The sequence below is a fragment of the Chenopodium album genome, chromosome 7, assembly GCF_948465745.1.
Source record: "Chenopodium album chromosome 7, dcCheAlbu1.1, whole genome shotgun sequence".
NCBI classification, from domain to species: Eukaryota; Viridiplantae; Streptophyta; class Magnoliopsida; order Caryophyllales; family Amaranthaceae; genus Chenopodium; species Chenopodium album.
Window position 1 is genome coordinate 71,162,637 of NC_137840.1, and position 15,281 is coordinate 71,177,917.

Genomic DNA, 15,281 nt, shown 5'->3' on the forward strand with positions numbered 1-15,281 from the left:
ATTTGTATCACGTGATGAAGGACCACTTGTTGATTGTTCCACTGAAAGTTTATATGGTACCATTGAATCCTCAGTGGTACTATTTATGCATAAATTTTGTACAATTAAATGCATATATAATACCATTATGTGCATATATAGTATCACTGTATATTCAGTGGTACCATTTGATCATCCAATGGTACCAGAATATGCATTCGTTTATACATATATATAATTACATGAATACCCCTTGTTATGCATTTGTAAATGCCTAACTTTCCTCTATTTCTAGTTCCTCATCATGGTGTAGCCCATGCAAGAGGAATAGGAAGAGAGGGAGTTGGTCCATTTTTTTTTTAAAAAAAAAAAAAAAAAAAAAATAGGACCAATTAGAAGGTGACATGTGGTAAGTCACCTTTTAAAACGGGTATTACCTTTAAAAAATATATACCGGGTATATAGATTTTAAGGGACTGTTTTGAGAAAATAAGGATTATTCTTTTAATTTTTCCAATTATTAATTCTTCTATCTAGAACAGATGAAGTTTACGTTTTTTAAAAATAGATGGAGATTAAATTACTCCCTCCGTGTTTTTTTAAGTGTTACACTTTCCATTTCCGGCCGTGTTTTTTTAAGTGTTACACTTTCTTTTTTGGCAAAAAACTACATTAAAATATTATACAAGTATCTCTATTCTCTCATGGTCCCCACTCAAATTCATTACTACCTCTCCTCTCACATTCATTACTTTTCAATAAACTATTAACCCCGTGTTATGATAATATCTAAATATGGATGACTATTATCCCATGTACAATCTAGAATATTCTAGAGTTGGGTATTTGGTCTTATCCATTGATGGAACCCTAGGTAATGTACATTATATATATCCCGTACTAGATGAAATATAAAATACAACGTAACAATCTTCCCTCATCTCTCTTTATTATCTCTTCCATATTTAACACGTTATCAGCAGTTTCAGCACCATTGCTAGTCAACTGAGTAGGATTACCAAACATTTATCTAGAATCCCATATTATTATTATCATGTAAGTATGATCGCAGCCCATAACAATTATAATTTAACATTTATCTACTTTTGATGCTTATTTATTGGAATATCAACATATATAACGAATATAGGGCATGATATATAATTTAAGGTTCCATTCTTATTTTTCTCCATGCTAACGTTCTCATATTCTATTTCGTTCTTATTTATGCATGAATTGTATCAGGTTTATTTATGCATGATTATAACGTTTAGTACATATTTTGGAAACTATTTATATATATTTATTTTTTTTAATGTTATTTTATATAGTGAATAATGTCGAATCTTTCCAAACTCGAATTTGTGGCCCTTAATATTACCGGAAAGAATTATTTATCATGGGTGTTAGATGCTGAAATACACCTAAATGCTAAAGGGCTTGGTGAAACAATCAAAGAGGCTAATAAGGCAACACCTCAAGATAAGGCTAAAGCCATGATTTTTCTTCGCCATCACCTCCATGAAGGGCTCAAAAATGAATATTTAACTGTGAAAGACCCACAAATCCTTTGGAGTAATCTAAAGGAAAGGTATGACCACCAAAAAACAGTGATACTCCCTAGAACTCGTTACGAATGGTTGAATTTGAGATTGCAAGATTTTAAATCTGTTATTGAATATAACTCAGCTATGTTTAAAATAACTTCTCAATTGAAATTATGTGGAGAAAATATTACTGATGCAGAAATGCTTGAAAAGACATACTCCACTTTCCATGCTAATAATATTGTCATGCAGACACAATATAGAGAAAAAGGTTTTAAGAAATATTCTGAATTAATATCTTGCCTTCTTGTGGCTGAGCAAAATAACGAGCTGTTAATGAAAAATCATGAATCACGTCCTACTGGCTCTACTCCATTCCCTGAAGCGAATGTGACAACCCATGACGGTAAAGAAACTAAAAGCAGAGACCATTCTAGCAGTAGTGCTCGAGGTAGAGGTCGTGGTCGTGGCCAGTGGCGCGGCCGGGGTCGTGGACGTGGATATGGTAGAAGTCGTGGAGGTCATTTCACAAACTCACATTCCCACCAGAAGTGGGAACGTAGGGATGAAAAAGAGAAAAGTGATAACAATATATGTTACCGTTGTGGAGGAAAAGGTCATTGGTCTCGGGTTTGTAGAACTCCAAAGCATCTTATTGAACTTTACCAAGAATCATTGAAGAAAGGAAATAAAGTTGAGGCAAACCTTGTTCTTGAAGATGGTTAAGGTGATTTTGATTTTGGCAATGCCAATCGATTTGATGTTGGTGATTTCCTTACTTCCCCGAAAGGGAATAATTTTGATTTTGGCAGTACAACTCATTTAGAAGTTGTCGATTTATTCACTGCCCCAGAAGGGAATAATTAAAATTATATTGTTTTATGTCAGTTTTAAGTATTAGACTTACGTTTTCTTATTCTAGTGATTTATTTAAGTTTATTTCTTTCGTTGTAATAAGGATTTTTGCTTTATAAATTTATGAACTATTTGAGTGTTTTTATTGATTTATTTGTTTTATCATCTTTATTTTTATGCTTAATATTTTGACATGTATTTTATTTCATGAAGAACATGGATATTACTCAAGTTCAATTTGCTATGAATGGTGAAGAATTATGTCTTGCTGACAGTGCAACTACACATACAATACTTAAAAATAAAAAATATTTCTCTCATTTGATGATGAAAAGGATTAATGTTAGTACCATATCGGGTAGTACAAATATCATTGAGGGCTCCGGAACAGCCACTATAAAATTGCCTTGGGGAACTGAAATTAAAATAATTGATGCTTTATACTCCCCATTGTCTCAAAGAAATTTATTAAGTTTTAAGGATATTCGCAACAATGGTTATCATATTGAGACAATCAATAAAGAAAATAACGAATTCCTTCAAATCACAAATATAACTCAAGGCTCAAAACATGTTTTGGAGAAACTACCTACATTCTCTAGTGGTTTGTACTACACAAAAATCAATGCTATTGAAGCTCATGCTATAGTAAACCAGAAGTTTACTGATGATTTTGTTGTTTGGCATGACCGGTTAGGCCATCCCGGTTCAATAATGATGCGAAAAAATAATTACGAATTCATGTGGACATTCTTTAAAGAGCCAGCAGATTCTTCATAATAATTTTTCATGTGCTGCTTGCTCAGAAGGCAAGTTGATTATTCGCCCATCACCAGCTAAAATTAATTTTGAATCAATTAGTTTTCTGGAACGTATACAAGGAGATATTTGTGGGCCCATACATCCCCCATGTGGACCATTTAGATATTTTATGGTTTTAATTGATGCATCAACTAGATGGTCACATGTGTCTTTGTTATCAACTCGTAACCTGGCGTTTGCGAGATTACTTGCCCAATTGATTAAGTTACGGGCACATTTTCCAGATACTCCCATTAAGACTATTCGGCTTGACAATGCTGGTGAATTTACATCTCAAGCTTTTAATGATTATTGCATGTCCATTGGGATAAATGTTGAACATCATGTAGCACATGTTCATACATACACAAAACGGTCTAGCAGAGTCATTAATAAAACGTATTTAGTTAATTGCTAGACCATTGCTCATGAAATCCAATCTCCCAATTTCTGCTTGGGGACATGCTATATTACATGCAACAACACTAATTCGCATTAGGCCAACAAGTTATCACAAGTTCTCCCCATTACAATTGGTTTATGGTCAAGAGCCAAATATTTCCCATCTAAGAATTTTTGGATGTGCGGTTTATGTTCCAATAGCTCCACCACAACGCACTAAGATGGGTCCTTAAAGGAGGTTGGGGATATATGTTGGGTTTGAATCCCCGTCAATAATTAAATATCTTGAGCCTACAACAGGGGATTTATTTACGGCTCGTTTTGCAGATTGTCATTTTAACGAGTCACTTTTCCCAACATTAGGGGGAGAAAAGAGAGAGCTGGAAAATGAAATTAAATGGAATGAATTATCATTATCCTATCTTGATCCTCGAACTAAACAATGTGAACTGGAAGTTCAAAAGATAATTCATTTACAAAGTTTAGCGAATCAATTGCCAGACTCGTTTGCTGACCCAAAAAGAGTGACCAAGTCACATATTCCAGCTGTTAATGCTCCATTTAAAATAGATGTCCCGGAAGGACAAAATAAAATTGCTAATGAGTCTAAACCACGCCAGAAACGTGGAAGACCAATAGGTTCCAAAGATAAGAATCCTCGGAAAAGAAAAGGAGCATTGATTGATGATGGTCAAATTGAAGAAACAACTTCCGAAGGATCTCCAGAAGAGACTTTAGACATGATACAAGAAGAAATTCAGGTACCTGATAATGAAGAAATTTCAATAAATTATATCATGTCTGGAATTACATGGAACCGAAATCAAATCGACGTCGATGATGTTTTTGCATGCAATGTAGCATTAGATGTTATGGATAATAATGAGGATCATGAACCAAAATCCATTGAAGAATGTAGACAAAAAAATGATTGGCCAAAATGGAAAGAAGCAATTGAAGCAGAATTAAAATCTCTTGGAAAAAGAGAAGTATTCGGACCTGTAGTCCGTACACCTGAAGGTGTAAAGCCAGTGGGATATAAATGGGTCTTTGTGCGAAAGAGAAATGAAAAGGGTGAAGTTGTAAGACATAAGGCACGCTTAGTTGCACAAGGATTCTCACAAAGACCTGGTATTGATTATGAGGAGACATATTCTCCTGTGGTGGATGCAACTACTTTTAGATTTTTGATTAGTCTGGCAATAAGAGAAGGACTTGACTTACGTTTGATGGATGTAGTCACAGCTTATTTATATGGCCCACTGGATAATGACATTTACATGAAGCTCCCAGAAGGATTCAAGCTGCCGGAAGCAGCAAAATCTAGTTCTCGAAAACATTTCTGTATTAAATTGAACAAATCTCTTTATGGATTGAAACAATCTGGGCGTATGTGGTATAACCGTCTAAGTGAGTATTTGTTGAAAGAAGGTTATAAGAATGATCCTATCAGCCCATGTATTTTTATAAAGAAATTTGGATCAGGATTTGTTATAATTGCAGTGTATGTTGATGATTTGAATATCATTGGAACTCATGAAGAGATTTCAGTGACTGTCAATTATTTAAAGAAAGAGTTTGAAATGAAAGATCTAGGAAAGACAAAATTCTCCTTGGGGTTACAAATAGAGCACCTAGAGAATGGAATCCTTGTGCATCAATCAACATACATAGAAAAGGTTCTTAAAAGATTTTCTTTGGATACAACACATTCATTGAGTAGCCCTATGGTTGTAAGATCACTTGAAGTAGAGAAAGATCCATTCCGACCTCGGGAAAATGATGAAGAAATTCTTGGTCCTGAAGTAACGTATCTTAGTGCAATTGGAGCACTAATGTACCTTGCAAGTCATACACGACCTGATATATCATTTTCAGTTAATTTATTAGCAAGGTTTAGTTCATGTCCAACCTGAAGGCATTGGAATGGGATTAAACATTTACTTCGTTACCTTCAAGGTACGAAAGATATGGGTTTATTTTTCCCAAAGTTGTCCAAAGAAAATTTGATTGGTTTTGCAGATGCAGGTTATTTATCTAATCCTCATAATGGTCGGTCACAAACTGAATATGTGTTCACATATAGTGGTACTGCCATTTCTTGGCGTTCCATGAAACAAACCATTGCAGCTACTTCTTCCAATCATTCTGAGATTTTAGCAATTCACGAGGCTAGTCGTGAATGTGTATGGTTAAGGTCGGTAGTTCAACATATAAAAGAAGTTTGTGGTTTATCATTTGGGAAAGAGGCACCAACAACTTTATATGAGGATAACGCTGCTTGTATTGCTCAACTTAAGGAAGGATACATCAAAGGCGACAGAACAAAACACATCTTACCCAAATTTTTCTTCACTCATGATCTTCAGAAGAATGGAGATATAAATGTATTGCAGATTCGTTCAAGTGAGAATTTAGCAGACTTATTTACTAAGGCTCTTCCGACAACAACATTCAAAAAGTTAGCTTACGGCATTGGATTGCGTCGTCTTAAAGATCTCAAGTGATGTAGTCATGAGGGGGAGTTAATGCGTGCTGCACTCTTTTTCCTTAACCATGGTTTTTTCCCACTGGGTTTTCCTGGTAAGGTTTTTAACGAGGCAACATCTTATGCGCATTATAGTGTATTATTTTGAACGGGTTTTGTAGTAAATGTTAGTTATTGTTTTATTCAATATATAGTCATCCAAGGGGGAGTGTTATGATAATATCTAAATACGGATGACTATTATCCCATGTACAATCTAGAATATTCTAGAGTTGGGTATTTGATCTTATCCATTGATGGAACCCTAGGTAATGTACATTATATATATATCCCGTACTAGATGGAATATAAAATACAACGTAACAATTTTCCCTCATCTCTCTTTATTTTCTCTTCCATATTCAACACCCCGCTATCTTTCTTTTATAATTTTTTAATACTTTAACTACCCCACTTACCTTTTATTTTATTTAAGTCAATTAAATATCCTAAAATTATTTACTTAAAAAGAGTATTAAATTAGCACAACCGAAAAAGGAGCCCAAATCCTCCAAAGTAGGGAGTCCAAGTAGCCTGAAAGAACAGTAGACGTGGCAAGACGTAATCTGTTGTATGCTGATTATCCCCTCTTCCTCTTACCTGGCCCCATTTCTGTCTCCCTCTGCTTACGTTTATCCAAACTCATTAATTATTACACCAACTTGCATTTCCTAAATGACCTATTTACCCTTGCAAATTATCACTTTGACAAATTTCATAACAATTTATAATGTTTTTTAAGATTGCGTAAACTATCATACTAATGACTTTGAATCCAATGTTCTCAACTCATTAATGAAACGAAGCTTTGGTCTAAAGTTTTGCATTTCATAATATGTACTCCGTAGAAAACATTATTTTAGTTTATGCGCTATCTCATTCCAAAATTGAGTTGGTCATATATCTAAAAGGTGTTATGCGACTTGCTACTGTCTCATGTTGTTAATAAATAAATAAAAAGCTATATTATTCAGGGGCAGAATCAGATTTTTTTTTTTTTTTTTTTTTTTTTTTTTTTTTTTTTTTTTTTTTTTTTGGGGTGGAACTTAATGTATGTCCTAGTATCTTGTACATAATTATAATGTTGAAATGTGAAAAAATAATAAGATCGAGTATTATTAAAAAAAAAAAAAAGATACCTTAAAAAAATGGAAAGATATGAAAAAGCGAATTTAATGATTGGAGCTGAATTGAATTGAAATTAAGCTGAAGAGAACAAGTTCTTACTATTATTGTCAACCAAGAAGTATGTTTCATTTCTTAGAACATGAAACTTTTGACAAGGAAAAAACCTTTTTTTTTTCTTTCTAGACAGACAACATAAGATGATAGTGTAATTCGTTCAATAAGTTATTAGAATGCAAATAAGTGAATAACTGGAGTATTATTCTTTTTTTTTAAATTTAATTTTTTCTTCAATAACATTGTAAGTTTGTAACAAGTCATTCTCATTATAAATAGAGCAAGTTTTGTAAAGACATCCTCTAAACCTTAAGTCAACACCACTCATATTTAATTTTTTTATTAAGAAATAATTAGTCTCGACCAGACATCAACCTTCACGGTTATTTTTCCAGTTATTTACAAATCAACACAATTACAATTACAATTCCAAATTTCCAATGTCAACAATTATTGAGGATGCAAATGTCATTGAGCAAATTACACTTAAAACACAGATAATTCTTCATTTATGTCCTCTATATATGGAAATAAAAAAATATCTTCCCAAGAAAAAATAAAATAAAAAAAAAGGGGGCCGAGGAATCTCTTATCCAATTTTATCTACTTTGCTTGATTAATTTTCGTCGGTCCATTCTTTAAAAACCCCACCTTTCTCCACTTTGATTCCATTTATTTTTTCGATTTTAATTTCTCTCTTCAAATAATAGCCTCAATTTTGTTCTCATGGTCCCATCAAAATTTCCCAATTTCTTACCACTTACTAAACTATGATCTAACACCCATTTCATTTTTTTTAGAATTTTTCGAAATTGGGTTATTGTTTTTTTTTTTTTACAGGAAATTGATCGTTGAGGTCTTTAATAGAAGAATCTCACGCCCTTTGATCGTCATAAAATTCCCAGATTCCTTCAAAGCTTCTCTTTTTTAACAGGTTTGATGCTGGAATCTGAACAATTTATCCATATTTTGTAATTTGATTTAATTGACTGATTAAAAATAAGGAAATATTAGAAAATATTTAGGAAATAAATAGAAAGTTGAAGTTTTTTATATCCAAATTTGCACTATTATCAATTATGCTTGATGGGATATAGATGATTAAGCTTCTCTTGTTACTATGTTTCTACTTTGGACCTTTGGATTGTAGGGAGCCATAAAAGTCAGTGATGTAGACGGGATTTGATCCGAGGTCTCGGGGTATCATCCCGAGACTTCTAATTTACACGGAAGTTGTAATTGATTGAATAATATTGTTTATTGCATGAAGTATGTTGTTGCCTTTGTGGGTTATAAGTGATGAAAATTCTCTGTTTTGTTGGCTGTTTTTCCTTGTTACAGATTGTGTATCAGACTTGTGGTCCAGAAGGGTGTCACTATAAAAAGTGTGAAAACTCAATTGTAGTAGTATAGTAAAAAGAAGGAACATTTTTTTTTTCTGGAAAGCTTTGATATAGTACTAAGTTGGAAATCTATTTTGTGTTCAATGAAGTAGTTATCAAGTCAGCTATGTCTTATCTTGCTAGTTGCTAGCTTAAGTTGAGTAGGAAATGGTTAAGTGTTGGTGAAATTTTTGATTATAGTTTAACTGGTTTAGTCATGAATACTTTTTGGTTAATTGTAAGTTATCATAACCTTGTTCATGTAGTAAAATTGTTGTGACGGTTGTTGATCTTAGGATTTGGAAGTAGGAGATGGGGTCATTACACGGACCAGTCGTTTGCCCTACAATTCGTGCTAAGCAGGTCGGTGTTTACCAAACACCAATTAGTGTCTCTTTGATGAAGGATGCCATGTTCAGAAGTGCATTTTGGGGCTATAAAAGTGTACGCCAACAATCTACTAATGCGAGCATGCTTACTCGCCCAATTAATATCCGGAGGCTTGGTACAGTTCATTGCACTTTTAGTTCGTCTTCCAATGGAAGTGGTAACAGAGCAGAAAAGGAAAATGATGAGGATTATGTCAACTCCAGTGTAATTGAAGCTGGTAGGATGTACTCTCATTACCATTTCACGAGATTGAATGTTGGCATTGCAATGGTTTTATATAAACTTCATTAGTTCATCTTATAATTTGGTGTTCTTGCTTGCTAATTTGTGTTTGGTTTTCCTAGGTTTATAGATACTACAATGTATCTTGCTTTTTAACTTGGTGCCAAAGGATAGTATGAGACTATCATTGTGCTGAATGTCTTTTAATGTGCAGCCAATAGCTCTATGCACGAGCTTGTTTTCTTACGACTGAGTATTAATCAGTAGTCTCTTACTTTCTGTCTCTTTTGTAACCATTATCAATTCATTGGACCGTTTGAATATTGTGGGTGAAGGGTTATAAACATAATTTCTTAGGATATTAGTAAACTATGTAAATGGAGAGCTAACTTGCATTCTCTTGTCATATCTAATTTTTCACCTTTGTTGTATTCCAGATGCACTTGAAAGCTGTAAATACAGTTGAAAAAAAAGTCAATTCTGCATGCCTGCCTTATTGATGCTTTGGTGAATAATGTGCTGCCTGTTTCTAGATTGAGGTCTCGTCACGTATTATTTATTTATTTTGAGCATACTATTAATCAGTATTTTTGTATTGCTTTATTGTAGTTGAGGTGAAAAGTGGTTCAGATGGTTTCACAATTAAGATGAGAGATGGCAGGTTCTTAAAATGTGTCCATAACAGCCCTCAAGGTGGCCACCTTCCAGATTATGCACCACATCCGGCCATTGTGCTTAAAATGGAAGATGGAACGGGTCTTCTTCTACCAATAATTGTTTGTATGTACATAGACCTCTTTGCTAACAGATCTATGCATTCTTTAAATTCTGTTAAATCAATTTGATAACTGTCCAAATTATGTGTTCTTGCAGTGGAGATGCCTAGCGTGTTGCTCATGGCTGCGATCCGTAACGTACATATTGTATGTGTCTATTCTTCAATGCAACTCAGTTTTGTTGTGAAGTTAATCAGCTACACTAGGTATGGTTATTTAAGTTTAATCACAAATTCTCTGATGAAAATGTGCAGGCCAGGCCAACAATGTATCAGATTATGAAGGAAATGATTGAGAAGATGGGATATGTAGTAAGTGGGTTAAATGAATATCCCCTCCCCGTTTAGAGTTATTTGGTGGAAAGTGAAATTCTATCTTTAAAACCCCACAAAGCATTTTGCTTAGATGCATTTTTGCAGGTCAAACTTGTCCGTGTAACTAAGAGAGTCCATGAAGCATATTTTGCTCAGTTATATCTCACAAAGGCATGTATATGACTATGTATATGATTATGTTTACATTCATAGTTTGTTTACCTTTTCTTGTGAATAACAATAAATTAATTGTGGAAAGTCATTGCTTATTTGCTATAGGTTGATAACGAAGATGAATGTATCAGTTTTGACCTTCGACCTTCAGATGCAATTAATATTGCTGTAAGATGCAAGGTATACATTTTCTTCCAATTTAGTGACTCTTCTGGGGCCTTTGGGATGCTATCTTTTTGTTTAGCCATGGATAAAAAAGTAACATTACCCTTTTGTACTGACTATTGATCGCTATTTGGAAGATTCTGATTTTGGAATCTTGCCAACTACTGTATTCTTTTGTTACCTTTTGCTTAGGTTTAGTGCTAGTTGCCTGATATCCTTGGTATATCAGTTCAGAACTTCAGATTTCGAATCTATATGATTTTAGCTTACTGATGTCAGTATTATGCCTATCTTTTATGCTATGATATATTGTATTGATATCTCAACTTGTCTTCACATTATTGGACCTTCTGTAAAATAGTTTCAGTTAAGCAACACACGCACAATATTATTTGCATTGTTTCTGGCAAAAAAACAGTCTGATGCACCCTATGATCTGATACCCTGGTTTTTTATTTGGTTTCCTCGTATGCTAATATAATGGATTTTCTCAAAGTTGATGTTGATGTTGATGTATATGCTTCCCCAACGGTCCAACTGTTGGTTTGAACGTTTAATAAAAAGAGCCAAGTAATATGGAGTATATTATTCTTTAGTATTGAGCTCTTACTATATATCAACACTAGGAAGTTGACCTACTGCTCCTTACACATCATCTACTACAACATGCTTTCAGTTGAGAAGGAAGAAATTTATATTAAAAGAAGTCAGTCAACTAATGTAAAGTTATTGACTTTTCACTACAATGATCTCTTCAAACAAGAATATGTAGTGTTATGTACAAGTAAATCCGATTAACTGATAGTATCACATATTGTGTCAAGCCTTTATAAGCTAAATAGCTTTTAAGCTTTACTCTGAAGCTTATCTGTATCTACACAGGTGCCTATACAAGTAAACAGGAACCTGGCTCAAAGTGATGGTATGAAGATAGTTGAATCTCCAAAGACGATAAATGTGGGTCTTGCATCAGATGTCATGTCATTCACGGAATTGGATCGGTAGGTTATTTTCTGTATTATTCTGGCTCAGGTTCCGGGCCCTTCTCTTTGGCTATGGACTAGAGTTCATTGAGCTTAGGAACTGGATATATTATGGAAACAAAGACTGTATTGTCCTGTAATGAACTAGATAATCTGCTAACTTGACTCACACAAATAACAGGAAAATAGAAAGGAAAAGATTGATTCTTTGAGTGAACTATACAATCTGATTTTTCGTAGATTGATTATATTTGAAGAATTAATAAAGATGGAAGCATTTATTGATTGATAACGGTGGAATGGTTACAAAATGATAGGGTTAACAGCTTTAAGCTATCACTCTCAAAATAGCTTGAGGCTATCACTCTCTAACAATGGCTTTAGGCCATAACTCTCTCAAGTATTCACACCAAATTTCTGCCTACCCTCTTATTTATCCCCTCTCTCTATTTATTTACAATTTCTAAGATGATTCTAGATGGTTTGTCTTCTTTTATGCCCATGTGGCATGTCTTGATTCCGTGCATAATTTCCCTTATGACTACTAACATACTAAATCACCCATAATACCCTCCCCTAAGTCAGTTCATTACATGTCACAGTTTCATTGCATGCTCAAATTTTACTTTTGTCCATCTGCTCTTGAAGCTGTTGCAATGAGCTTAACAGCTTAGACATAATCCATCAAAGTAATAACACCTGATTGGCTCTTAGACCCTACTTCTCTTTCACCTTATTTTACCGAGCTTAAATTATTTCTACTGAATATGCTGTTTAAATCTGTTTATTTATTTTTAAAATCGTTTTCTTTGTATGAAATTAATGATTCTTGCTGAAATGTACCCATTGCAACTGATTTAACTGAAAAAACGTGTATTGATCAAAACTGATACACTACCATACACCTTATGTCTACTGTTTTTTTTTTTTTTTTTTAAAAAACTTATTTATTTATTTATTTTTGAGTGAAAAGAACAAAGCCTTATTTGGGGGGAACCATGTTCCTTAAACTAATAAAAATGAGCCAAATTCCCTTTAAATTAGTCATATTATTATGTTTTTGAGGTGGATTGGAGGACATAATATCATCGTACCTCATACCTACTTAAGATGAGATGAAAGAGTAAACTTGTGTTTGTGAAATGTACTTCTTCTACTATGTAGTGTTTATTTTTTAATTTATTTTGGGCAATTTATCAAAAAAAATTGCCAATAAATGAAATTGGAAGAATAGAGTATCAGGTTCTACAAGAAAGTTTATAATATTGCACAATTTTATTTATCAAAAATCTATTTTATGCTTTGAGGTTCACTTAAGCAAGCACATGTTTGTTCTGCAAAATCTGCTTTACCATGAGGTTTGTTGCATTAGAGTAGAAGAGCACTACTTATTTTTTTGGTTTTCTTGATGCATACTTCGTAATTCGTATTGATGTAATGATGTGTTAATCAGTGTGGGATATGGTTTTTTATACTTCTATTTATTCTGTGGAGCACAAACTGTGTATTAATTTTTCTGGGCCCTGATCCAGGCCTAATGGTCAGCCATGTATAGAGACAACAGAATTTAACCTGTTGCGCAACATGCTTAATGCTGCTTGTGAGGAGCGTTATCAAGAAGCAGGTATGATGATTACCTTTTTTCCCATCTATTTGTGTATCAGAGTTCATCTGCTAGTACTTCTGTTTGTAATTAGCTCCACATTTTCAACTGCACGTAAATTTAGGTGGAAGCTAACCCTGTGTTGTGTAACATAAGAATGTACAGGCAGCTTTTTAACAAAATTTACAACCTTATAACACGCTAAATGTGTTTACATGTCATGTGTTGATTGTTGATACCTTGGTGAGTTGGTGCTACAAGATCTCAGAACTCTAATTTGTACATGCCTAAGTTCTTAAATTGACTTTGCTTTCACCAACTTTCATGAGCTAACACTTAAGTTGACTCCTAAGTACTTGTAAAGTGATTTATTATGTTGAGGGTTGACATACAGCATGTCTCAGTCTCATCTGAGAGACTGAGACTATCTGTTATACTTGTGGAAATTTAGCATAGGCTTCTGTTTGTTATTAATAAGCTTACCCTGCTTGATACAATTGATCTTCTGAAATGAAGGACCTGAAATTATTATTTTCGGTTCTCTCATGGTTATTGTGCTGTTCTGGCAGCTCAATGGAGGGACAAACTCACCCAACTTCGGGCTAAGAGAAACTGGGCATGACAGGTAAATGAATACCTCTTTTTACAACAGTTTATCGGTACTATTTTTCTAAGTCAATTCCTTTGGTAGAAATGTAAAACCGCAACTTCTTTTGCGTCAATTCCATCAATAACTTGTTTGGTGCTAATTCATGCAGAGTTGCAGAAAGCAAACATTGTACATTGTATATAATTTTATGAAGCTGAAGATTATGCTGGTTCCTCAAACGGATCGAAATGCCCTTTTTAGTGTTCTCTGTGTTAATAAATGCTGTAATCATATTTGTGAATAGTAGCTATAGATGAACAACCTTTACTCCCATGATAATGGAACTTACTGTTACTCTTAGTATGCTTCAGGCTACAAGGTTGTATTGGTAACGTCCTTCACCTTTAGGCTGTAATTCAAACACGAACAACATGAAGCGATGTATGTGCAATGTTGAATGTTGCATCGGCTATGGAAATGAGTCCATATGACACTCAGGTGGTAAACTGGAAATATATGCTTTCAGGCTGTCTAGAACTTAAAATGATGTAAAATTGGATCTCATATATATTTCTATTTGTTTAGATTGCTGTCATACACTTGTAGTATTGCTTGGGAGTTGGTACTACTTGGAAGCTTCTAATTTTAGTTATGTTTAATAATAGTAAGCCCATAATCTTAAGAAGGAACTTTGAAAAAACTTGTTGCTGATCTTTTAGGTGGGAGGATTTTGTCCAAGATAAGAGAATTATTTTACGTATCCTTCTCTTCTAGAGTTACTTGTACAAGCATCCGTGATGTTGTATGTTTTTATGTACGTAAGCGTGTTACCGGATTGGAACCTTGTACACGTCAACTAACCTGATTTAATGTGCAAGGTCTCTTAGGAGGGTCGGGGGTAAGAGAATTCGTACTCCAAATGTGTCTAGTGAAGATTAATTTTGAGGTTGTAAGATACAATCCTTATCAATTACCACTAGACCAAGTGTTATTTCGTAGGGTCTACAATAATGCAATTTTATGAATGGTCACACTGTCGGCGGAGTTCGTTGATTGACCAAGTTCTTGCCAATGCATGACAGGAGGAAGTTGAGTAGGACATCATAAAAAGAACAAGATAAATCCGTACATTTAGATAGCTAAATCTTCGAATCTTTCTTAAGTATCCACACATTGTTCTTTCTTATATTTTGATGGACCCTTTCTTCAATAATAGAAGAAAAGCCATTGTCCCTTTTGTTTTTTTGACAAATAATTTGAGTATAAATGATAATTAAATGAATAATTAACAAGAAATGATATTAATTAGTTTTTTTTTAAAAGTTAATGGTGCCAAATCAATTCAATAATCTCCTTTGAAGTTATGTTAATGAAAATATCAAAAATAGTA

The 15,281-nt window shown here is 33.8% G+C and overlaps 1 protein-coding gene across 2 annotated transcripts; it reads left to right on the forward strand.

Annotated features, from left to right (window-relative positions):
• Positions 1-7,863: 7,863 nt before the first annotated feature.
• LOC145639399 (bifunctional nuclease 1-like) lies at positions 7,864-14,486 on the forward strand. 2 transcript variants are annotated; one of them, XM_081690633.1, is made up of 11 exons: positions 7,864-8,227; positions 8,942-9,282; positions 9,897-10,067; positions 10,161-10,210; positions 10,318-10,374; positions 10,483-10,548; positions 10,657-10,731; positions 11,599-11,717; positions 13,232-13,323; positions 13,872-13,927; positions 14,061-14,486. In XM_081690633.1, exons 2-10 carry the CDS (start codon positions 8,988-8,990, stop codon positions 13,922-13,924), a joined length of 978 nt encoding a protein of 325 aa, XP_081546759.1. In that variant the 5' UTR covers positions 7,864-8,227; positions 8,942-8,987; the 3' UTR covers positions 13,925-13,927; positions 14,061-14,486. The 2 variants fall into 2 exon arrangements, with proteins under 2 accessions (XP_081546759.1, XP_081546758.1); XM_081690632.1 differs by having other exon boundaries at positions 7,865-8,227; positions 8,972-9,282.
• The last annotated feature ends 795 nt before the right edge of the window (positions 14,487-15,281 follow it).